The sequence below is a fragment of the Gigantopelta aegis genome, chromosome 8 (genome assembly GCF_016097555.1).
Source record: "Gigantopelta aegis isolate Gae_Host chromosome 8, Gae_host_genome, whole genome shotgun sequence".
Taxonomy (NCBI): domain Eukaryota; kingdom Metazoa; phylum Mollusca; class Gastropoda; order Neomphalida; family Peltospiridae; genus Gigantopelta; species Gigantopelta aegis.
The window spans coordinates 23921709-23949177 of NC_054706.1; the positions used below are offsets into that span (position 1 = coordinate 23921709).

Consider the following 27469-nt stretch of genomic DNA (forward strand, 5'->3'; position numbering starts at 1 on the left):
TAGAGGTGATTTACTTTTTTTTATAATAAAAACAATGTATTTAAACGTGATAAGGCCGTATGTTTGCATCTAATGGCAGATTCCTTACACACAGTTAAAAGTATGCAATTGGCCAATCTAATTAAAATTATCTCCACTATTACATGTGGATCTAACAGCAGCCCATTGGAGCTCATGTCCAGTTGACCTTTCATTCGACCAATCAAAACCTTCCTTGCAAAATCATGCCAGTGATTTGAAAATAATTTGAAACCATTCGGGATTATGCCGAGGGTATACGAAATGATTCGGGTGAATTACGAAGTATGCCGGAAACTAATTTCAATATAAAACTTTATATAAAATTCGTTTCAAGACAAAACAAACCCAACCAAAACCCGTGATGGTATAGCCATAAAATCTGTTTATACTAGTATACAATCCAGAGTTTATTACTGCACTTTTACCCCTGTTTTATAATTCGCCTATTGCATAAATAGTCTCGCCCGATATTTTTAGAATTTGTATGCTCCCGAATAACGCTATAAAAGGCGAAGTGTAATTGGTCGATATTTAAATTGTTATTTATAGATGAAATGTCACCTGGACATGGGAGTCCACGCAATGCTTTTAGATCTACTGGTAGACCCAGTAGAGCTAATTTTAATCAGATACCCTGGCAAGGATGTCATTTAGGCAAATACAATGTTTTTAATGATTAAAATAACACACTCCCGCATGAAGCGGGGGTGAGGTGGGGCAAGGGGTGTGTAACTGTAACATATTAATGACACTGTCTCTTTAAAATATAATTTTCTAACATGACGTGCGTGTATCACTGTTCTAAGGTTTATAGTAGCCCAAACTGCAATGTATAGTCAAGGAGCCAAAGCTGAATTGTTTGGTCAAGATTAATAGTTTCTGGCACAAGTCTTTTTGTAGATGGTATTTCTGACACAAGTCTCAAGAAAACCAATCGTTGGAGCAAGCTTTAGCGAGCAATATTTTCTAGTTCAATGATTCTTATAATTTTAGTATGATTATTATAAAATTCACTGCATTTTATTTTGTACCGTACCTGAGTTCAGCCAGCAAACGTTTCGCTAACGATCGCGAACTATTTGATTGGTTCCCGACGTGACCGTTAGGTTTACTGTGAAGCGCATAAATCAGTCTAGCGGATGTCACTAAAAGGAATACATGCAGCGTTACATATTACGTGACGCCAGGTACCACCTTTGCTTAGAGAATGACGTGACATCAGGTACCACTTTTGCTTAGAGAATGACGTAATCAACAGGTAGTAAGGGCCGTCTACATCCTAAACGACGAGACAGTGGACCAATAGAAAGGACGCAATACCATCTAGGGGACGTATGCTAGATGATTTTTTAGCACGGCTTTCTAACACCTTTTTACTGGTTGACTGAACTGGAAGAACCGTTCTGCTATACTTGTTAAATTAAATTTTGAGTTAAATTCCCCCCCCCCCCCCCCCCCCCCCCCCCCTAGAAAACTCTATATTTGGAGTAAAGATTATTGTTTGGTGGTAAAATAGAATTTAAGATATGGCCACTTCTTACTCCTAACGACCAAGTTCGGGGCCATCTTGGATTTAAATTATGAGGCAATATCTCAATTAGCATCTGTTATAAATTAATTCATTTGTGAATAAAAAAACCCAATCTCTAACATCACAATCTTACTATAGTGTATGTAAAATGCGATACATTTCATTTGTCTTGTTCTGACTACTATAATGGTGGCCATCTTGGATGTAAATAATGTTGCAATGTTTTGATTAGCGGAGATTAGTTCAGTATGAATCATGTGACCTCTAAAACGCCGCCTCGAACATCAACAGTTTCGTCATAGCTGATAAAGTATCGGAACTATTTTCAGTCCTGTTTTGAAAGCCATCTTGGACGCCATCTTGAATATTTAAAAATGCTCAAGGATATCAAATTTACACCTCCAGGACCCTTAATCAGTATTTACGAAAGACCGATCTACAAGATTTATAAATGTTTTAGTAAGCACAAAATTACGTATTTCTCGTATTTCTTGACCATCTGAATAACACGTCTTTAATAGGATGATGCCAAACTAAAGCAATTCTTTTGAAAAGTCCATCACGCTCTTTTGTTTTGGTTTGGTGCTCTAAGATGATACCACATTTTGGTATAACTCATCGACTAAACTGGATATACGGAAACCGATATTTAAACAAGAAAAACTATTTAGTGTTTAATTTTAGTCGTTAAAAAGCGGCCGTACTGGAATCTGGACTGTGAATGCGCTTGGGTATTAAACATAAGTTAACAGACAAAGTGCAATGCCATCTAACACACTGAAACTATTGGGTACGAAAAGAAATCAGATTTCGTTTTAGTAAAATCCATCGAAATATAGGTTCAAATCAATAAAGTGGCAGATTTTGAATGTGTAAGATGTCACCCTACCGTGTCTCTAACAGATGCATATGCCCCTGGCGTGTGTGGTCAGCTTCATAATTGTTTTGGAAGTTGATGATAACGATTGGCCAAGCAGTTCATATCAAATGCTTTGCCCTTTTGCAAGATCAAGTTCTATGTAAGAAAGATGTTCTTCAAAAGTATTATCCTGTACTGAACCGATTGCTTAAGGCTGACTTAGTATATTTATTGTGACAAACTTTATTGTACCTTGTGTCTAATGCAGTCAGCTTAGTGACGTTACCACTAATTCTTCTCTGTGGCTCTTTTCTCAAGAGATTTTCCAAATTCGAAAAATCCTACATGGACTAAACACCTATCTTTTTGTTTTTGCCACATAACAACAACTATGTTATGCAGTCAAGTGGAGAGGCATTAATGGCCTGTTTGCCAATCCATTTCCTTTGTGAAATAAATATTGTTTAAACCAATACAGTCAAATGATTACTGAGGTAATCTTTGGCTTGTCGACACCTATGCAGCTTCTCATTCGACCGGCGACTGCAAAACCATAGCATCCCTTTTTGATATAAATGACGATTGACTTTGCTTATGCCACAATAGATCATTCAAGTTCGTTATCGTCTTTGACTTGTATCAAAGTTTCCAATCCATTATACTAAATGCATATTCAAGCAGGATTATTTTACGAAAACAATTAATGATTTAAAGGGACATTCCTGAGTTTTCTGCAATATTTAAGATGTTATCGACTAACAAGAGACTTTTTAACGTCTGTAATTACATATCAAATATATTGTTCTGCATAACATATTAGTGGCTGTATATTAAACATGTTTCTGATCGTTCTAATATTTGTACTAGGTTAAATTTCATTCTACTTCTTATGTACAAAATTATTTGAAGACAAAATCCAGTTTGGGCTTCTTACAAATATTAAAACAACCAGAAACACATTAACTATACAGACACTGATATTCTAAACAAGAAAGTATATTTAATATGTAAGTTTAATCGTAGAAATATTTTATTAGTCAGAAACATCGTACAATGCAGCAAACTCAGGAATGTCCCTTTAAGACATCGACTGAACCGTGCCTCAGTTTTTGTCCATTCTTCTTTTGGCAAAGGATGTACTTTCCTAGTTGAATGAATAAATGAATGAATGAATGAATTAATTAATTTTTAACGACACCCCAGCACGAAAAATACATCGGCTATTGGATGTCAAACTATGGTAATGCAAACAAATAAAGTGATGATCAACGTCAATATAAAAATTCAAGATTTAAACAAAACCACAGTGTAAAGAACTATACAAATATCACAGATAGGTACTAACTTTTACTAAACATTTCAATTTGTGCTGTATTGGCCATTCTCAAAGAGAATGTTACACGCCTGCACCACGGTGAGGTTACAGCACGCGCAGGGGTCTCAAAGAGAATGTTACACGCCTGCACCACGGTGAGGTTACAGCACGCGCAGGGGTCTCAAAGAGAATGTTACACGCCTGCACCACGGTGAGGTTACAGCACGCGCAGGGGTCTCAAAGAGAATTTTACACGCCTGCACCACGGTGAGGTTACAGCACGCGCAGGGGATTTCCTAGTTCTACACTGAACTTGTGCCTTCTTCGTTTCAAGAAATTGAGTGGGATGGAGATCATAACTACTGAATTATGTTTCTCATTTATTTGAAGAAAAAAAAAGAAGTTACTGTCCATTATAACAGTTATAGTATGTTTTGTTTAACGACACCACTAGATCACATTGATTAATTAATCATTTTGACACATTGTCTTTGAGGAAACAGGTTACATTTTTTACATCATAATTTATGCAACTTAGCTTGGTCAGACCTTTCATTCAACATCAGAACTGTGTTTCTAGCTTCTGTAATAAAAACGTTATATACCACTACCAATATGGTCATTGGCGTCAACATGAAAACTAATAATCAATATTACCAAAACACTACATCCCATACAGTATACATTTTACATACCACAGATATATGTTCCACTAAATGACACTACACTGAGCTGGAAACATGCACCAGAAATGCACAGATAAAAATAAAAAGCGACTTTGTTTTTAAAATAACACTTTTTCATGTTTGTGACGTCATAATTTATGCAACTTAGTTCCACAATAACAATAATGATTTTAATATATATTTAGAGGATGGTCACACCTTTCATTCAACACAAAAAATATGATTACCGACAGGATGCTACCTTGAGGCACACCCATCTCTTGGGAGTGAGAATCGGATAACGTAGATCCCACTCGTACCTTGAAAGACGTATCTGTTAAGAGATAAAGTCTGGCATACGACCTCTTAGGCCCATGTTATGGAGGTCTTTCAAAATCCCATGCTTCTACGTGGTATCATAAGCTTTCTCCAGGGGACAAAAAACCCCGATACAATATGCTGGTTATGGATGAAAGCATCCCCACAAAACATTTAAAATTTAACAAGACAAAACAATTTGTGAGACTCAATATACCAGACAAGTCTACGGTTGATCATTCGCTCCATGGTTTTACAGATGCAACTTGTCAAAACGGGTATAATTATATTATTACCATCCGCAAACCAGTCAATATACATAACAATCATTTTATAATCATATTCTGACGATAGTTTGTAAACGTAACATGAGCAAAGTTACGTATATACCACATAATTTGAATTATCATAATCGTGTTATTGCATACATACATTGTTTTTTAGACATGTCTTTCGTATGGTCAATTATAAATATCTGGTTGAAGTAATAACGCCATTTTTCTTAAGACACGTTTTTCTTATGGATCAATTAAAAATGTTTCGTTGAAGTAATATCGCAATCTGTTACCTATAGAAATATGAAAGACAGGCAGTATTGCATTAATACACGTTTTTTGAATAATACGGTTATAATATCGACTGTTCCCCTTGTTGGTAATTAATTCTTCCTCTTTAAAAAGCGTGTTCTTAGAACATCACCGCACTCCCTCGGAATTAACAGACGTTGCAGTACGTAGTGTTCAACAGTCGTAAGGTAAACAGTATTAGGGTTTGTTGCAAATAGTAAACTTTATTATTTTGTTTAGGAATTAAACAATTGTGTGTTTATATATATTGATTTTGGTTAGAGAAACTAAGATGCAACTGAAACACGTTCAAAATTACATCTTTAAAGTTATTGTTTCAAATTATGTATCGTGAAAAATAAAATCAGACAAGAGTTCGTCGATTATAAATAATTATTTTAGTTGCAGAATAATGTTTTTTTTTTTTTTTATGGTCGGTGTGACGGTACATGCTCTTAATTTGTTTTCGCCTGTGGCGATATTTATTGTTTTAGAAGGCCGGGTGCAGTTCCAAATTGCACTTAGTCAGGTGGGCAACTTGTTACGTAATACTTCTGCGCGACGGTCATCGAGCTTTTCTAATACACACCCAGAGCAGGCGTGGAGGCCATGTGGCTAGTAGTTACGTAATATCTCCGGTAGTGCTGTTTATGGCCAGGGGATTGCTCGCGGATTGGCGACAGCCAGACTGATGATCAGAGAGAAATATACCGACTCTGGGATAGGTGGAATATCAGATGATAGGGGAGGACCGCCTTTTACCCCCAGGCGATATTTCGATTTATAATAAATAGCTAGTGTTTTAGAGTTATTGAGAGAACCAAAAAGGAAGGCTTCCCGGGAACGTTGTCCGTTTGGACTTTGGTAAATATATTATTTCTGCTCTGTTGTATAACCTTAATGTGATTGATGTGACTTTTAATATTTTAATACTGTATTATACCAATATTCTTTAGACAGTGTCTTCGGTCATCTGACGAAGTAAATCGTAGACTTTTTGTTCTAACATTATACGAGTATTTGGTAATATAAAGCTTAGCCAGTCATCCTAGAAGACCTAGATAAACTGTAGGTTATTGTCTTTATTGTGATATGTACCAGTATTAATTCTGTGTTACAAGGTTACTGAATGAGTAGTTAGGGTTAATTAAAAATTAACCAGTTAGGAATAGAGTGGTAATTCCTTTATTAATTATTTTCCCCTAGAAGCGTTTCTCAATTATCACACGTGTGGGTGTTGTGTCACAGTGAAGTGATTAGCATATTGTGTAATCTAGACACCTAGAGATTAACTAATTAAGTGATCAGTTCTGGGTTGTTATTATTGTTGTTATTAATTAACTACTGCGGCAGTACATTTGTCAGCGTAGGTTAATACAGATTCCAAAGTGTATTGTGTTTTTGTTGTGTTTTCTAGTGAACTAAACGTGCTAAATTACATATACTTTATATAAGATCGTATCTCTGATCATACCTAGACGAGCCATACTCGGGTAAATACCGCCCGTTACAGAGAGATCTAATAGATATACAGTTAGGAGAGATATTTGGACAATCGTGTTTTATTCAGTTACGGGTATTATAGAATCCCCGTGACAGTCGGGTTTTTTTTGGTTCAAAATGGAACTAATCTATCTTCAAAATAACCAATCAGAGAATGGGGTCCACTCAAGTGGTTCGATCCTGTGACATAAGCAACTCAGGCGAGGAGTCTATCGACTGAGATCAATCCCTCCCCATTTATGTAGTTTGATAACGCAGCGGACTGCTAGAGGAATGTATAAATGTTGACACGTATACCCTACTGAAAGGTTAAAGCAAGCTCTCGTGAGTATATATATCCCAGGTGCTTGCTATGTACTGACTGGAAAGAAATAATGGATTACTATTAAGTTCAGCTATTAACGCATTTTTTTATATCTTCATTTATTTTCGTCCTCACTGTTACAGTCGCAGACCCCAGTTTGAACGAGTGAAAATAGACACTACGTTTGGTCAAAGTAGCAGACCCCAGTTTGAACGAGTGAAAATAGACACTACGTTTGGTTAAAGTCGCAGACCCCAGTTTGAACGAGTGAAAATAGACACTACGTTTGGTTAAAGTCGCAGACCCCAGTTTGAACGAGTGAAAATAGACACTGCGTTTGGTCAAAGTCGCAGACCCCAGTTTGAACGAGTGAAAATAGACACTGCGTTTGGTCAAAGTCGCAGACCCCAGTTTGAACGAGCGAAATTAGATACTACGTTTGGTTAAAGTAGCAGACCCCAGTTTGAACGAGTGAAAATAGACACTACGTTTGGTTAATCTACAATCCTGTAAGCCATCTGGCTAAAGCTAAAATACATTGTAACAAGTGTCCATGGTCGACGATGAATACCCTCTAAAACTAGACTAGAGCTTGTCTCTATAACCATTATTACCGGCCTCGGTGGCGTCGGTGGCGTCGTGGTTAGGCCATCGGTCAACAGGCTGGTAGGTACTGGGTTTGGATCCCAGTCGAGGCATGGGATTTTTAATCCAGATACCGACTCCAAACCCTGAGTGAGTACTCCGCAAGGCTCAATGGGTAGGTGTAAACCATTTGCACCGACCAGTGATCCATAACTGGTTCAACAAAGGCCATGGTTTGTGCTATCCTGCCTGTGGGAAGCGCAAATAAAAGATCCCTTGCTGCTAATCGGAAAGAGTAGCACATGGAGTGGCGACAGCGGGTTTCCTCTCAAAATCTGTGTGGTCCTGAACCATATGTCTGACGCCATATAACCGTAAATAAAATGTGTTGAGTGCGTCGTTAAATAAAACATTTCTTTCTTTCTATAACCATTATTTGTCAGAGGTACGCGCGTTACACTCGGAATCGGAAGGAAGGAAATTGTTTATTTAACTACGCACTCAACACATTTTATTTATGGTAATATGGCGTAGGACATATGGTTAAGGACAAGACAGATATTAAGAGAGGAAACCCGCTGTCGCCACTTCATGGTCTACTCTGTTCGATTAGCAGCAACGGATCTTTTATATGCACCATCCGATAGACAGGATAGCACATAGCGCGGCCTTTGATGTACCAGTCGTGGTGCACTGGCTGGAGCGAGAATTAGCCCAATGGGCCCACTGACGGGAATCGATCCCAAACCGACAGTGCATCAAGTGAGCGCTTTACCACTGGGCTACGTCTCGCCCCGCGTTACACTAGGATGACCACAAACACTTCAGATGTATGGAAATGGATGTTCTAAACAATAAAATATAAGCAGTCTGATTTTAATTGTCAAAAGTAGCTTTAATAGTGAAAAATACGCCGTAGTGTTTAAAAACTAGGGTCTGCCATTTTAATGTACGCTGTCCTGGGAAGACATCTCGGCCATCTGTGCTGACTGCCCAGGATACGGGTTGAACTATTCTATTACACATTTTAACTAGATAACCCTGAAGATGTTATCCCTGGTTGGCGTTTTGTGTCTGGCGACAGTGATTATTGCTCATCCAAGTGAGAGAGAAAAGCGAGGTTAGTGAACGATTGTTCTTTACTCTTTCATTGAAAACCACTGAACTAAAAGGGTGTGTTCTGAGTTTTTAGCCCGAAGGACTAATCACAGAGCACCTATGGGATCCCAACCATCACATCCTACATTGAGGCAAGGTTCCAGCAACGAGCTATCTTTCGATCAACTAATTCAAATCAACCAATTAGCTCCATTTCAATTTCGATCAAATTTTTTAAATTATGCGTCAAAATTACCTTCAAGAAATTACGCAACATTTTCTATTTGACTTTTATCTTACGGAACGTAGTACCAAAAACCCCCAAACAAAAACAAAAAAAAACCCAACCCTCGCCCACTACCGACTCTGGTGAGGCTGCTTGTGCTCCTCTGCACATGTCAGCGCAGGCGACCCCCCTGTCCCACCCCTCAAACCTTTTCCTGTTCTGGACGGAGGAACCGGCGAAAGTCGACACCTGCGCTGATGACAGACGTGTGCTACAGCAGCTTGGTCTCAATGTACACGTTAAAATCTGTGACCTGACTTGTTTTCAACCTTATCAAGACTTCCGTTTGTCCCCCCCCCCCTCCATAAAAAAGTAAACACACACATATATACTGAACAAAATAAGAAACTTCCGCTAACTTTGCTTGAACATAACTTGATGAAAACAAACGAGGGGAATAATTGTTATATATGCGTTTAAAGAGTGTTCCATGATGCATCGTTTGGTGCAAAAATCATGGCCATAGGTTAAGAGAAACTGGGAGAAATTATGACCAAGTGTGGTAGGGGTTAAAAAAAAACCTACCCACTTAATAACGGGTATGACCACCTCTTGAATTGACCACTGCAGTGCATCGCAGGCGCATAGAATTGACTAAAATGTTGATTTCTGCCTGTGGAATATTGTTCCATTCCTGAATGAGCGCTTGACGAAGTTCGTTGACGTTAGCGGGTGGGTTGGGACGACGCCTCAATCGTCTGTCCAGACTATCCGAGACATGCTCGATGGGGTTGAGATCAGGACTTTTAGCGGGCCAGTCATCAATGAAATCAATGTTATTTGTCCTAAGAAAATTTACAGTGTCTCTAGCTGTATGAGAGGTGGCATTATCATGCTGAAAAATCGAGATGTTGGTGTTGTTATGGAACTGAGGAATGACGTGATGAACGAGAATGTCATCGCGGTAACGTTGAGCATTTAAATTGCCATCAATGACGACTAGTGGTGAACGATAACCATGGGCAATGGCTGCCCAGACCATGACACAATCCCCACCCCCGAAACGATCTCGTTCAAGAAGACAACAGTCAGCATAGCGTTCATTTCTCCTACGGTAGACGCGCACCCTGCCATCACCACGTTGTAAAGAAATCTGGATTCATCCGACAAAAGAACGGTATTCCAGCGTCGCCGTATCCAACGAGTGTGTACACGTACCCAATTAAGACGATTTAGACGATGACGTTGCGTTAAAACGCATCCGACGTAAGGACGTCGTGCATGTAAACCGTTCTCCCGCAGACGATTACGAACAGTTTGGCCACTGATTCGGTTATTATGAAGCCCACGTGTGTTAGCAGCAGTGGCAGTTTGGAATCGATTGCGCAAATGCGTGTTCATGATATAGCGGTCTTGACCACGCGTTGTAACACGCGGACGTCCACGATGTGGCAAGTCGTTGGTGCTTCCTGTCGTTCGAAATCTTACGCGAAGATTTCGTATCGCTCGACTAGAACTCCCAACATGCCTTGCAACGTCTTCTGTCGAAATGCCAGCATCAAGCATGCCAATCGCCCGTTCGCGTAAATTAATGGGTATTCTTGGCATACTGAAAATGCTACAATGTAAAAAAACGTAATTTTTTTTTACAAATTTTGAAGCGTTTTCGTTCACTTGACAACAATGTCAGTAAGCCAAGTAAAACAAATTGACCGAATACTACACGGGACATGTCGAACCATGCATGCACGTGCAAATTGAATTTCACATTGTCGACGATTAACAGTTTCTTTTTTTGTTCAGTATATATGTAAACATATTTTATTTACCGGATATCTTTTAAAATGGCTAAAACCCAAGGATATACCCTTTAGTAATGCAATTCGCGTAACCAGGATTTTTTTTTTTTGGGGGGGGGGGCACCCAATTAGGGGGATGTCTATTAGCTGTCGGAATGAGTGACGCATATATTGGAAAACCATGTTACGTACTGAATATGGAAGAGGAGAATTTTAATGTTAATTTGTTGTAATAAATGTCAGTCCTGTTCTGTTCTGATTCCAGTATTAATATCCCGTTCCCCTACTAGGAGGTATGATAGGTACAGTGTTGACAAAATATAGCTTGGACCTTTAATTGTTTTTCAGCTGCAGGCTGTGATTTTCAGGGCCAGAATTATGACGACGGCCAAGTATTTACCATATCATTAAGCGGCCCGTGCATCAAATACACGTGCAATGCTGGTAGCGTCGGACCCACGACGATTGGTACGTATTATCTAAGTTAATGCATAGTCAAACCTGTCACATTCTAGGCTCAGACCATCAACTGTCACGACGGAGCTGGTCAACTCGATTGTTGTGGTGTAACATCAACAACTCCCAACTCTCGACGTGTGCGCTCAGATTAACACGTAATCGGCCGTAGACGTCGTATACGACGAGAATCTACTTATAAGAAATGTTTGATTTGTTTAACGACACCACTAGAGCACATTGATTTATTAATCATCGGCTATTGAATGTCAAAATATGATAATTTTGACACGGTCATAGAGAGAAAACCCGCTAGATTTCCCCATTGGTAGCAAGGGATCTTTTATATGCACCATCCCACATACAGGATAGCACATGCCACGGCCTTTGATATACCAGTCGTGGTGCACTGACTGTGACGAGAAATAGCCCAAAATGGGCCCACCGACGGGGATCGATCCCAGACCGACCGACCACTGGACTACGTCCCGCTCCTCTACTTGTAAGAGTGTTCAGACTAGCAACGGGACGGTCGTAGGAATCGTGAGATCGACGAGTTGTCCAACTCCGTCGTGACAGTTGGTAGTCTGAGCCTAGCATTAAGCGGCCACACACAGGAGTAGGCAGGTTTTAAGGAGGTTGATTTTATATGTTCGTCATATTTTAAAATGGCTGCCACCGCCATTATATAAAAATAATACCTTAATAATTTAGAAAGATGCAACCAGTATATATACCAGACAAGTCTACGATTGATAATTTGTTCCATGATTTTACAGATGCAACTTGTCAAAGCGGGTAATTGTATGATTACCACCCGCTAATCTATTTTGTTTTTGTTTAACGACACCACTAGAGCACATTGATTTATTAATTATTGACTATTGGATGTCAAACATATGGCCATTGAGGAAACCCGCTACATTTTTTCCATTAGTAGCAAAGAATCTTTTATATACACCGTCCCACAGACAGGATAGCACATACCACGGCTGAAACGAGAAATAGCCCAAACCGACCGCGTTTTACCACAGGGACACGTCCCGTCACACTCACCCGCCAACCTACGTCACAAGGTCACTAGTTGGTTTCAGTCAATTTACATCACAACCATTTTATAACTGTATTCTGATAATAGTTTGTAAACGTGACATGAGTAAAGTTATGTTAACATCACATAATTTTAATTATTATGTACAATCAATAACACGTGCTATTACGTATGCTACATACATTTTTCAGACAATATATATCCACTATTTCAAGGAAGTGCTATGTGATGGTAATAGTTTTATGGAGGATTAAAGCCATATTTGTCCATATTTCAAGATGGCCACTCATGTAATTACCAAAGGTCACACTGTTGAATCAGCACATTTTAAAATACATTTAATCGGTGAAGGACTGTGCACCGATTAAATGTATTTTAAAATGGGCTGATTCAAGGACTTCTGCACTGACTCTCGTGAGATGAAGTTGTGTTTGGAGAACGTGGAGATTACTTCCCCCCCCCCCCCCACCCTAGGGGCTGTGTTGCGATCGCTTGGGCCTCTGTCCAAGTACAGGATCGAACACAATGGCGACTCGGCGACCGTCACGCTTATATATGGCAGTGACCGGAAGAACCGCGCACCCAGCAGAAGACGGAGGAGGCGATCCAAGACTTCACAGGGGGGACCAAACTTGGCGGCTCAACACCAGGGGCGGTCCCACCTGTTCCGAAGAGGACGGGACTAGGAGTGGCGCAGGGTGATCCAAACTCGGTGGCTAAACCACCGGGGGCGGTTCAATCTGCGCAGCCTCGATCACCATCTCGGCCGAAGCACTCGCCAGGAACCATCCAGGGGGGACCAAAGCTGTCAGCTCCACTGACAGTGGCGGTCCCTCCTGTTGAGGAACCTGCTAAGATGGATACGGGCCACGTGGTCATTCAGGACCCACCGGCGAGCCCACCTCCACCTCCGGCAGTTGTTGTTACAGACACGGCGGCAGACCAGCGAGAATTCAAGAGGAGGAAGATGTCATCGACCACCATATCGAAGACGTCTGATGAATCCGACTGGATTCTCGTCTGCGACAGACTCCCAGCCAAATACACAGGGGCGATTATCGGTGACTTCACCGATAACAAACACCTTAAGGGACCTTGGAACGACAATCACTGGCGCCAACTTCCAACCGGACAAGGGAAGTACCAGCTACAAGGTGCCCCAAACTCCGACAAACTCTACGTGACAGCCCAGCAGGACGGACTGTACAGGCAGGGGCTCCTGATGCCATCAATGTCAAATGGGACCATTCATCGCATCTTAAAGATGGTTCTACGAGACATCTACCCAGGAGCCATCGACCGCAACATCCAGGCCTTGACTGAAGGACTCCCCAACTTCAAGCTTGAACAGTCCACCAACTCGCCATGAGTCCTGCTGCGCCAACCTTAACTAGGACAGGTAACCTCCTTTTTGGGCTTAGTTGGACTTATTTTTGGGTTTAAATTCTTAGTCCGGACATGATGTTAGGTGCAGTTATTCTCCGTAGACTTAGGTTTTTCTAGTTAGATCCGAAGGAATCGAAATTCAGCCAGTCAGAACATGGCCCATTTTCGGTGTCTACTAGTCGGTCCGCGCAGTCGCTGGATGCTACTAAATACTTATTCCAAATTCCGCCCACTTCAAATTCAATCCCCCCCCCCTTGTCCTGGACTTAGTCACTGGCAAAGGCCAGAGATTAAGCCCAGGACAGGCGTGCGTGAAACCTTCGTGGTATATATGCACGTTAATTCTTTAATGAATGAATGCTGATTCAACTGTGTGCACTTGAGTCCTGTGCTTCTACAAATATATTTCCTTTTACAAATGTAAAAAGTATACGAGTGGTATATCAAAGGCCATGGTATGTGCTGTCTTGTCTATAAAAGGCGTATAAAAGATCCCTTGATGCTAAAGAAAAAAGTGGGTTTCCTTTGAAAGTAGAGTGTCAGAATTACCAAGTGTTTGCCCCCCCCCCCCCCCCCAATAACCGATGATTAGTTAATCATTATGCTCCAGTGGTGACGCCAAACAAAACATTATTTTAACATTTTGCATCCACACTTGATACCCCTGCGCGTGTTGTAACCTCACCATGGTGCAGGGGTGTAACATTCTCTTTGAGAATGGCCAATACAGCACAAATTGAAATTTTGAGTAAAAGTCAGTATCTATCTGTGATATTTGTATTTTTGCACAGTTCTTTACACTGTTTTTATTTAAATCTTGAATTTTTTATATTGATGTTGATCATCACCTTATTTGTTTGCATTACCATAGTTTGACACCCAATAGCCGATGTGTTTTTCGTGCTGGGGTGTCGTTAAACATTCATTCATTCATTCATTCCACACTTGATCAGCTAACTAAAGAATTTTGAGACTTCTGGTTGTGTGGTCCAAATCCGATTTCATACAGGTGTCACTTGATCAGAAACGTATGTTCTTGAATAACATTCGCATTTGTTCTATAGTGTATTAAATGCCCCCACCCCAATAAACCCCAACAAACAAACAACAAAACAAAACAAAACAAAACAAAACAACAACAACAACAACAAAAACCCAAAACCAAATCAAAACACAATCTCCCCCCAAAAACCCAACAACAACATATTAGTTGTTATATATTTATGTATGTATGTACACATATACATATATACATACATACATATACAAAATCAAACAAACACTAACAAAAAGCCTTACAAAAACAATTTCAGACAAAAACTAAACACAGCAAGACACCCCAAAAAAACCCCCCAAAAAACCCCAACAAACATTTGTTTTTGGCCCAACAAACATTTTGCATTATTTTTAGAGTGTAAGCGGTGGTGGGGGTGGTGTTGGTGTGGGGTGCGAATTTAAACAATTGCCAATAATTATTTGCATTATCTATTTAGTGTGTAAGTGTTTGGGTGGGTGGTGGTGGTGTGGGGTGCGAACTTAAACAATTGCCAATGATTATTTGCATTATCTATTTAGAGTGTAAGTGTTTGGGTTGGTGGTGGTGGTGGTGGTGTGGGGTGCGAACTTAAACAATTGCCAATGATTATTTGCATTATTTATTTAGAGTGTAAGGCTGACGATGGGACGTGTGTTCCATTTGGCACCAAGAAGACCAGCATGTGTCGAGTTAGCGAGTGTGGACAAAACGCCAAAGGATATATTGGCTTGTTCCCAATTGCAGGTTCAAATTATGGTGTGTATATTAGGACCCAATAGCAAGATCTTTTCGCCTTGACTTTATAATGACACGGGTAGATCAAAACTCTATATAAGTGTTAGCCGCGGGTTTCCCGTCTCTTTCTTTCTCTCGACAAAATGTCAGGAGGGGTGGGTGGTGTAACTCAGCGGTAAAACGCCCATTAGGCTATTTTCCAGCCAGTGCACCACCATTGGTATATCAAAGGCCGTGGTATATGCTGTCCTGTTTACTGAAAAGTGCATATAAAAGAACCCTTAATGTAACAACGTTGCGGGGTTTGTCTCTAAAACCAAATAACCAAATGTTTGAACGTGAAATGTTAAACGAAACATACCCTTTTCTTTGCAGAATGTCAAGACAAGGATGCCAATGTGGCTACCATAATGGGGACAAGGTTACGCATGTCATCAACTCGAAAGCCTACAGCTGCACATGCACGATAAAAGGCAACACTGTAGGTTACAGTGCATGCTCTTGATTGCCATGAAGAATTACAAGCCACATGTCATGCCACGGCAAAACAAGACATGTTGAACGGTTCTATATGACATTCAAATAAAACATAAACGAAAGCAACCCACAATAGATGTGTTTCATTTTTTTTTTGTGAATCCAAGATTCCAAAATTGTTGAAAATAAAACTAAGAAACTATCACTTTATGTTTAGAATCCCTTAAAACAATCATTCAGATAGTTCACAATAGTAGAGAAAAATAATACAGTTCCGTGACCAGTTTACGGGGACAAAGGTTTGAAAGACCCTTCTTTTGTCACTGTTAAGAAGTGCGCAATGGAGTTCAAGAGGAGAAGAGAGCCTCGAAGATGATGCAAGAGCAGGACGATCTTCGACTGCCACTTCTAGGGAAATGCTAATAAAATACAAGGATGGTTCCCGACTCACCACACATCGCATAGATAACACAGTAGGCATTTCTCATGAGGGAGTTGAGGAACAAGCATTCTGAGAGTACTGCTAAATTTTAATATATTCTAAGGTCAAGGGCAATAACTGTCAAAAATGGGAATATCGTCATGAAAGTCAAACTTGGTCTGTAATAGTACAGGATACAGCTGTACACATAATCCCACCTCAATATATTGAGACATTCTCTCCCAATCTTAAAGCGTTAGCTTGATGTGCGGTCGGTCTAGGATCGATGCCCGTCGGTGAACTCATTTGGCTATTTTTCGTTCCAGCCTGTGCTCCACAACTGGTGTAACAAAGGCCGTGATATGTACTATCCTATATGTGGGATGGTGGATATAAAAGACCCCTTGCTGCTAATTGAAAAGACTAACCCATGAAGTGGCAACAGCGGGTTTCTTCTCTCGATATACGTGTTGTCCTTAACCATATATCTGACGCCATATAACCGTAAGCCCATTGGGCTATTTCTCGTTTCAGCCAGTGCTCCACAACTGGCGTAACAAAGTCCGTGGTATGTACTATCCTGTCTGTGGGATGGTGCATATAAAATATCCCTTGTTGGTAAACGAAAAGAGTAGCCCATGAAGTGGCGACAGCGAGTTTCCTCTCTCAGTATCTGTATGGGCCGTAACCATATGTCTGACGCCATAATATTATAACCGTAAATAAAATGCGTTGAGTGCTTCGTTAAATAAAACATTTCCTTCCTTCCATATAACCGCAAATAAAATGTGTTGAGTGCGTCGTTGAATAAAACATTTCCTTTGTTCCGACTTCTCTCTCACTAATCAGTAACCATTAACCACTAACCCATTGTTCTGGACAGACAGCCCAGATAACTGAGGTGTGTGCCCAGGACAAATTCTTGAGAGGGCTGAGGGGGAGTAAATGTCAACTGTGCTTTTTCCCTATCTCTTCGGAGATCCGTTAAGGGGGTTCTATTTAAGTTTTCGTTGTCAGTGGAAAGAAGGAAATGTTTTCTTTAACGACGCACTCAACACATTTTATTTACGGTTATATGGCGTCAGACATATTGTAAAGGACCACACATTGAGAGAGGAAACCCGCTGTCGCCACTTCATTGTACTTTATAATAAATGTTTCTGATCGTCTTAGTGTTTGCACTAGGTCAAGCTTAATTTATTTCCTAATCCTTGCCGAAGTGATGATAGCTGAGTACCTCGCCCCTGGTTTCACTGAAAACTGGTCTGGTAGACGTGTTCAGAGTAACGTTTCCCGCCAAGGCCAATTGTTTGATTGGTATCACGGTTCATCGAAAAGGCACCGTGACACTAGCTGTACTTGAAAGACTTTTACTGATACCTGCTGGCTGAACACACACGGACAAAAGTTCCTGTGCATCTTTAAAATGTCAGTGAGACATATGTTTAAAATTTAGAAATATTGTGTTTCACACTGTTTATCTGTTAAAAGTATAGTGATCCTATCCTGCCTTCTGAACCTGATGTACGATCTACACAATGCTTGGTGCGCCGTCGGTCATGATATAACAGAACAGCGTATTGATGTACGGTCATGGTCGTACTTTGTCATCACCTAATTGGTTGTGCATTGTTCTTCCACTGATTGGCCTTAACTCAAATATATATTGGGATGTTAAACTTGAAATTTTCAAATGATTCCATATGTATACCCGCTTGATACTGACGATTTGTTAACGTGGCATCACGCGTCGGCTCCCTAAATATGGAAGATCCCTAATATCCCTAAACTGTCGAGAACATCTCCGCAGACACTGCTTAGTTTTCTGATGAACACCAATGAACACCAAAATGACTAGCAACAGTGTTTGTGTCTTAGACGTTCATTTTCTTGGAGGGGTGGGATCACACTGACGACGATTAGACCCCTAAGAAAAATATTTTTTTGAGTGATGAGAATCCATAGAATAGTTTTAGAGTCCAATGATAAGAAAAATGACGTCAAACAGGAGCACGTGACCAAGAATGCTAGTAATGCAACTTGTGATCACACAGCATGAATAGCTCGTGCAACTGACAGGACACCGCTGGAATATCGAAGGGAGTGGTTACACGTTCAATTACTGAAACTTTTATGACCAGATTTCAAGTAAATTATATTCTATATGCAATTATTTAGTGCACAGGAACTTTTTCCGCGAGTATATATATTTTGTCGTACTTGCCTGGGGTATACACGTGTTACCTATTAATTCGAAACAACGTTTAGACACAAATCCACAAAACAGCGTGATAACATACATCAAACTGTAAAGGATTAGATGAAGATTAAGAGGGATACGGACATATGCACGCCGGTGTATCTTTATGGCATACTGCAGGGAAAATGACGCCATCTTGCTAACATTAAATTAATTGAAAAACAGTCTTTCTAGCATTTACAACAGGAAAGAAAAATAGGATAATTAGTTGTATTAATGTGTACTACTGTTCCGATTTTTTGCAATTCAGCACTGGTTGAATAATTTATGTGATTCATATGAGGGATTATTTACGTCGAAATATAACAATGGTATTTACATACAGTGAGTACAAGATGATTTTTGTTAAATTAGTAATGTTTTATTTGAGTGTTTGGTTTGTTTTGTTATTTGTTTTGTTCCATTTATTGTTGTTTGGTGATTGTTATTTTGAAAACATTTTTTTAATTTTTGTTTTGTTTTTGTCTTTGTTTAGTAGTTGTTTTTGTTGTGTTTTTTTCGGTGGTGGTGGTGGTGGGTCTGGTGGGCATTTTATTGCCATTAATTGCCACTTACACAGTCGCGTTTAATATACCTCCATAGTTGTGGTGTATCAATATATTCTGAACTCTAAATGTTTAGCACGGCATTCCTAATGTTCTTTTCGGGTAGTTCTATCGCCAAATAGGAGACTTCTACAAAAACAAGAAGAAAAAAACACAACCCCCCAAAAAAACCCCAAAACCCAACAACAACAAAAAAACGAAGCAAGGGATCTTTGATGTATAATTTCCCATAGACAACATTACATACTGCGACTTGCGGAAGTCTGGCTGGGATGGTGGGTGAATCCCGCGAGCTATATCCCGTCCCAACCAGAGATTCGGCCTAACATAGACGCTATACCAACTTCAAGGGAGATTTCGTTTCTCAGTTTCACCGAGCCGCACCCGTTTATGTCTTTCTGTTTCTTCATATCTCTTTATCTCTTCTACCCCTCCTTCTAGACCCTCTTTTTTGCCCATATGACTCATCCCATATATCCGTCCATCAGTCCGTGCAACCGTCAGTTTTATATGACTTGAAATGGAGACATACACGTACATATAATATGTCGACTTTGAATTTGAGTCGCATTTAGATTTTAAAATACCATAAGCCACAATAAGTTCGCATCTTTGCAGCAACGTTTGGGGGTCATTCTACAGAAAGCGTCACTTTTCAAAATACAAATTCAAGATAAAACAATTAAAAGATATAAATATTTATTGTTAACTTTTGGAAACTAGATGAACAAAGAAACATAAAATTATATCTGGCCATGCAGAACTGTAATCGGCCTGCACGTGCAGACACATGTTACTCTTTAGCGTTCCTGGTTTTCTGGCGATCTATTCTTTCATATTTCCTTGGTTATTATTTTTATTTAGTTCTTTTTCTGATTATTCTTCTGACTAATTATATTAATCACTGATACTAACCTTACTTATATTGGAATGTCAGGAACGTTACGTGACTGTAATAAATGGATTAAAGTGTGGTATGAGACCGTATTTATTTTTACATGTTTATGGAAAGTTACTCGTGTCTTTCCGGGACTTTACGGGTTTTGTCGGAATGATCCTATTGTCTAACCAATCATGTTTTAGAACTATGATTAGCTGACCAATGGGAAAAGGGCTCAGATCAACTCGTGGGAAATACAATATTTTTCCCCTCGAGCAAACACTTGTAACGTTTGGCTCCTATTGTCAGGTTGGTCGTAGTTTTATGTCTGTATTTCTTGTTACCTGTGCTTGCTTCCAAATGGTTAGAATTGAATAGGGGTAACTTCGGACTTTGGTAACTTCGGCCTGGTAACTTCGGACCCGAGTAATCTCGGACCCCATCGGCTTAGTTAAGAGGAATTCCGATGACATTTTTCTATTGGTCTCGACGGCGCAGTGCCTAAGCAAACGTCGGTCTTACAAGGATGAAAGGTACAGGGTTCGCATCTCGGTACCGGTTCCAGCCCAGAGTGACACAAGGGCACAACGGGTAGATGTAAGGCCACTACATCCTCCTTTTTTCTCATTAACACTCTCAATAACATATATCTACTAATAATTAACCACTGAGGTGTGTGCTATAACAAATGTGATTGAACCGTAATTGAATATAAGCACGAAAATAGTTGAAATGAAATACGTTTTTTCATTTTATTGCATATGCAGTTCAAACGTTCATTTCAATACGTATATTTCTCCAAAAGTATGGGACATATACCCAGTTGTACATATATTTTATTTCTAGTAAATAAAACAAGAAGTTTCAATTTCATATATATCTTTTTTTTCTAAACATTTTAAAATATTTAGTTTTTACCAGTTTAATAGTACATACTCTAGATATATCTGAGGGACAATTATCATCATACTTTACGCATCATGAATATAAAATATATACTAACCAACTATATATATATATATATACTCTTCAAAAAAAGAAACGCAAAAGGGTACAAATGGGTTATAACTCCGATTTTATGTTTCCTACCGGTTCATGCTTTGTGAATATAAGGTCATTGCATGTCCCAAACACATTCCCACGGTTACATTCGATAAAACGCAGCTACTGTACAATAAAGTTCCAAAATGTGAATATTCGCAAAAACGCAGCCACGTGCAAACCATGTCACCACTGCACGTGCGTTGTCTGCACGTGCAACATGAACACCGACAGTATAAAAGTGCAGGGTGTTCGCTTGCCTGGCCTCTGTATCTGGCCGACAGTTGACAATCCAGGACATGCCACGTCTCAGTGAACCGCAGAGAAACAATGCCATTGGCCGACTAGACGCAGGCGAATCCAGAACGGCCGTTGCCAGGGCATTCCATGTGTCCCCAAGCACCATCTCCAGACTGTGGGACCGTTACCAACAACATGGATCAACACGTGACCTCCCTAGATCCGGTCGACCACGGGTCACTACCCCCGGGCAGGACCGCTACATCCGGGTACGCCACCTTCGGGAACGATTGACTACTGCCACCTCCACAGCCGCAGCAATACCAGGTTTGCGCAGGATATCCGACCAGACCGTACGGAACCGCCTACGTGAGGTAGGAATTCGTGCCAGACGTCCAGTTCGAGGTGTCATCTTAACACCACAACACCGTCGACTCCGACTGCAGTGGTGCCAGATTCATCGACAATGGCCTCAACTGCGATGGAGACAGGTGTGGTTCAGTGACGAGTCCCGATTTCTGCTCCGACGTCATGATGGAAGATGTCGCGTGTATAGGCGTCGTGGTGAACGTTATGCGGCAAACTGCGTGCAGGAAGTGGACAGATTCGGCGGGGGTAGTGTCATGGTGTGGGCAGCCATCTCACACACTGGCAGAACTGACCTGGTCCACGTGCAGGGCAACCTGAATGCACAGGGCTACATTGACCAGATCCTCCGGCCACACATCGTTCCAGTTATGGCCAACGCCAACGCAGTGTTCCAACATGACAACGCCAGGCCTCACACAGCACGTCTCACAACGGCTTTCCTACAGAACAACAACATTAATGTCCTTCCTTGGCCATCGATATCACCGGATTTGAACCCAATTGAGCACCTATGGGACGAGTTGGACCGACGCCTCCGACAGCGACAACCACAGCCCCAGACCCTGCCCGAGCTGGCAGCAGCCTTGCAGGCCGAGTGGGCAACCATCCCCCGGGACGTCATCCGTACTCTGGTTGCTTCAATGGGCAAGCGGTGCCAGGCAGTTGTCAACATACGCGGAGGCCACACCCGGTATTGACTCCAGATGACCTTGACCTTGGTGGTGTGTCCCATCACTTACTCACAATGGACTAGAGTGAATTGTGAACAATCCTGCAACATTTGGTAATTATCGGACTCACCATTCAATAATTAAATCAATTCTCCAAATGTTACGACAATGTGGTTTTGCGTTTCTTCTTTTGAAGAGTATATATATATATTCCAAATGTAAAAGTAAAATCCTGAATAAATAAATGTTGCATTTTAAAAAAATTATATGCTTACATCAATACAATAAACTAAAACAATTTGTGATAACATCAAATATTATGTAAACGATTAAGCACTATTTTTATTAATCAGTAATCTAGGCATACAGTTTCTAAAAGTAAACTGAAAGTTCGCAGATGTCAGAGAATTGTAGACCACATATCTCATTCTACCGGACGGGTCCATTTAATTTGGAATATGAACGTAGAAGTTGCAGCGCACTACGTGTGCCTTCCACATATTCTCCCAAGTACTTAAAGATTTTTCTTTGAAGATCCCGGTATTTTTTTTCTTGGTGACGTTTCAGTTTTGACTCGCTCACCAATCGAACTTGCAAGGGTACCAATCTGGCCTCTTCGAATAGCAGGCTAATCAGCATATAAAATGGCATATGTGGGCGATCACGTTTATTTAGTCTGTTGTGCCACCCTTCAACATCATTATTTGTACGGATACTGAGTCCGGAACACCTACCAAATCAAACCATAGTAAGAAGGGGACGGGGTATGAGCAGAATAAATGTTTAAAAGTTAATTAACTAATACACAACAAAATGTACAATGAATATATAATAATGTTTAATTAAATAACAAACTCATCTTGAAATAATAATATCAGATTGTTTAACAACAAACTTTCGTTTGCGTATAACCCAGATATAAGTTGCTTTCATTAATACAGAGGCCGAGATTACCGGTCCGAAATTACCTGGGGCCGAGATTACTCGGGTCCGAAGTTACCAGGCCGAAGTTACCAAAGTCCGAAGTTACCACGTTCCGTTAGAATTCACTAAGTGTTAATAGAAGGGTGAGGGTTAAACCTAGGTAGTTGAATTTTTATGTTTGGTTAATTGTTGACAGGGTTGCGGGGAGGTTCGCTCACCAAGCCGTGTTGCCTCGTTATTTCAGGTGGGTTGGGGGTGTCTGCTTGAGTTATAGTGATATTGGACCGACTTGCCGAATTAGCGAACCAGAACTAATGAAAAGGGTGCCGTTAGTAAGGGAGTAAGGGTCATGGGTTTGTCACAAATAGTGTGAGGGGGCACTTGCCAAATTAGCAAATCGGAGCTAATGAAAAGGGTGCCGCTAGTCTATAATAGGGAGTGTTCGGCCTCTGCTTAGAAGTGGGAAGCTAGCAGATACGCCTGTTTCAGCCTAGTCAGGGCGGTGGTACGTGTTTTGGTGTTCGAACGCTTCAATAGAAAGGGGTGAGGAATTTATTTAGACACAGCTAAATGTTGGGATTTGATCATTGAAAAGTTCATAATTATTTTATATGTTGAATGTCCTATGCTACCTACTAGAAATAAATATATAACCTGTCATGTTGTTATTTAATCTGTTTACATTTAGTATATGGTCGAGGTATACCAAGGTCACCTATTTCCGCTAGGCGGCATTTTCAGTTCGCAAGTCTACAACCGAAAGGGGTAGCTGGACCCGGGTACACTTCTAAAATCCCCCCCCCGTTAAAGGGGTGGGATCTGTCATATTGGGATGAAATCCGTTACAACTCTATGAACAAGTTCATTATGTGATTGGTGTTACCGGACAAGTCGGGTAGTTCAGCAGTGTGATCCAATTGGTTTAGAGTGATCAAGAGCACATGGATGTGTTATTCGGGTGTCCCTAATAACATATATGGAATAACTTTAAAATTAAAAACTATCCAAGGGTGTAATTGTGCATTTCCACACGGAAATTCTGTATGTGACTTAAATTATACACTGTAGCAGTTTTAATTACTTAAAAATATGGAGTCCTTCAAAATAAATTTCATCAAAGTCATAAAGGTAGAAGGTATGCTTTCCTAAATAAACAATTTAAATTTCAAAAATGTTTGAGAAATGACAGCTAAAATATTCTTGCGTAACACCAATGACAATGTGTAACACCAATGACATTCAAGACTGTATCCTGGAAATACTATTATTCCTGAAACTACCACTACACTACTTGTTAGCAAAATTATGTAATTATTTCCTTATATGTATTTGTTTCTGTTTTTTCTTCTTCAGCCTACAACTATTAAAGGCCTATTAGAATAATTGTTCTGTATTGATCAGACAGTTTAAAAAATATACTAAATTAAGATACAGAATTTTAATTTTGTTTAAATATTAAATTAAAGATTTATTCATTCATTAATTTATGTAGTTATTTTCGTGTTTATATTAAGGCTCAAAATCTAGTTTACTGTATACTTGTATTCCCAATAACGAGTAAAAAGTTGTAATCCTACTTTTGCTTTTACGCAAGCGCTGCAAAACTACGTTAAATGTTCCAAATATTTTCAGAAAACGAGGACGCCTTATAAATACGCAATGCCATTCTAATGTTTTCAGTACATACGCTATACAGCAAATCAAACAAATTATGTCACTATTCAAGAAATAAATCATAAGAACTGCGTCGTTATTCAAAAGAGTTAACTATTTCTTTTTAACTAACAAGCTATTTTAATGCAGGATATTCAATATTTTTTAAAATAAAATTTAAATAGCATTTATTGCAAATGAAAACATACGTAATGTAATTTTGCGATATTTGACTACAACTTGGTAATACATTTTCGGTATGATTTTAACTTTTCTTTATGATAAAGTAAACCTCTAAAACAGGAAAGGTTAGTAGTTTCTAAAAGCGTTTAGCATTTGGTAAAAATAAAATTTTCGCGCATTTTAAAAAATAACTAGGATACATGATAAAATATATATTTCTGAACTATTCACAATGACAGTTAACACCAATGACAGGTAACACCAATGACAGGTAACACCAGTGAGTGCATAATTAATTCATCGTCTCTAAAGAAACAGTTGAGAAAACTGAAAAAAGTGCATGTTGTAGCACATATGTGCCCGAATTTACGAAGCCTGTTTTTCTCTTACACGCGTGTAAACTTACTAAACGCGTGCGTTCAACGAAAAACGGTATTTTGGTAACAAAATGCTAAACGCGCGTTTTTCATTCCTAAACGTGTGTTTAAACGACTGATCAAATAACAATGGGCTTTGCCAAACACGGGTAATGGGTTGTTTTTCGTGCGTTTAATCATTACTACAAAAATTTTTAGTTGCACACAGTAATGGACATCGTCGCTTTATTTTAAATTGCTCAGCAAGAGGCTGATGACATGCAAGACAGAAGACGGTTACGTATATTTAGGGACCGATTTAACCCACTTGAGGAATACTCAGATGAGGATTTTATCGGTAGATTTAGACTTAGTAAAGATACTTTTGTGCATCTAATGGAAACCATCCGTTTGGATATAACCCACCCCACAAGGAGAAGCAGCGCGTTGACACCAGCATTGCAGTTGGCAATCACGGTTCGGTTCTATTCATGTGGTTCATTCTAGAAAGCAGTCGGCGATACACTTAGCATTTCTCAATCAGCTTGCTGTCAGGCAATTCATTGTGTAACTGACGCCATTTGTAGTGTGAAACATAATTTTGTGCATTTTCCCTACAACCTTCAAGCAAGAACAGCTGGCCTCAGACCACAATTAATTTCGCTATATGTTTCTATATAGCCTTAGTGGCTATAACATTTTTATTAATATCAGCAGGCCCGTGAAGTTTTGTATGTACCTTTGCCTGCATGGGGGACACATACCCTGAAAAGGACAGCCCCTGTTGTCCAGCTCTTTCTCCCAGCATATTGGTTTAAACAGACACACCCTCTAAACCAGGTCGGAGTACACCCATTTTACACAAAAAGCACTACTTTTGCATGGGCCGGAATTACCACAAACAAGTCTTCAATGTCAGCAAGTTACACATGTTTACAAACTACATGCTATCCCCTGTCACTTCAGTCAAACAGTTGCCACTTCATAGCTGTCTGCCATGAAATAATCACAGTCAAACAGCAGACTACTTGCGCGGTCAAATTTCCGGATTTTGGACAACCAAATGGGAAGATAACTGTAATCTGAGGCCAGCTGTTATGCAGGGATTTTTGGACATAGCGCAAATGCCGGGAATTATTGGAGCTATCGATGGCACTCATGTTCCGATTATCAACCCTGGTGGAGATGATGCTGCACGATTTATTAACAGGAAAGGTTGGTATAGCCTAAACTGTCAGCTTGTCTGCGATTCCAACCTGCTTTTCACTAACGTTGTTAGTCGATGGTACGGGTCAGCCCACAATTCCCGGATTTTTGAAAATTCTATGCTACGTCAACAATATAGAGATAGGACCATTAGGGGGATCCTGGTGGGCGATCCAGTATACACATGCACGTCATTTCTCCTTACGCCTATCAGGAATGTCTATACTGAAGCGGAAAGACGTTATAACGTTGCCCAACGTAGGACAAGGTCGGTGATCGAAAGGGCATTTGGAATATGGAAACGACGCTTTCCGTGTGTTGCATTTGGCAATCGACTTCGATGTTCGGTGAGTACAATAAAATTACCTTTTAAAGTAACATTAATTAATCTATGCTTTAGGGGCGGGATCTAGCTCAGTCGGTTGAGATTCTTGGGTCGAAGGATCGATCCCGCTCGTGGACCCAATTCTCCGATTGATCTTTTTCCCGTTCCAACCAGTGCCCAAGACTGGTATGCAAAAAATCGTGGTATGTACTGTCCTGAATTAGTGAAAGTGCATATAAAAGATCCCTTGTTACTAACAGAAAACTAGCGGGTCCCCTCTGCGTGAGAAAATAAACAAATGTTTGATGACCAATAGCCGATGATTAATAAATCATTTAAATTTGTATAACAAATAAAGGCCTTTCCCCTTTTCCTTCTTTAACCCCGGAATACTTTGCCTATGTTCCGACCCATAATTGGAAATTCTTGTTTAATGGTTTGTGTTTTGTTCAGGGGTTTGGGGG

General features: G+C 40.0%; 1 protein-coding gene across 1 annotated transcript; it reads left to right on the forward strand.

Annotated features, from left to right (window-relative positions):
- Window positions 1–8702: 8702 nt before the first annotated feature.
- LOC121380199 lies at window positions 8703–16064 on the forward strand. Its single transcript, XM_041509013.1, has 4 exons — window positions 8703–8787; window positions 11139–11258; window positions 15347–15475; window positions 15830–16064. Exons 1-4 carry the CDS (start codon window positions 8715–8717, stop codon window positions 15922–15924), a joined length of 417 nt encoding a protein of 138 aa, XP_041364947.1. The 5' UTR covers window positions 8703–8714; the 3' UTR covers window positions 15925–16064.
- The last annotated feature ends 11405 nt before the right edge of the window (window positions 16065–27469 follow it).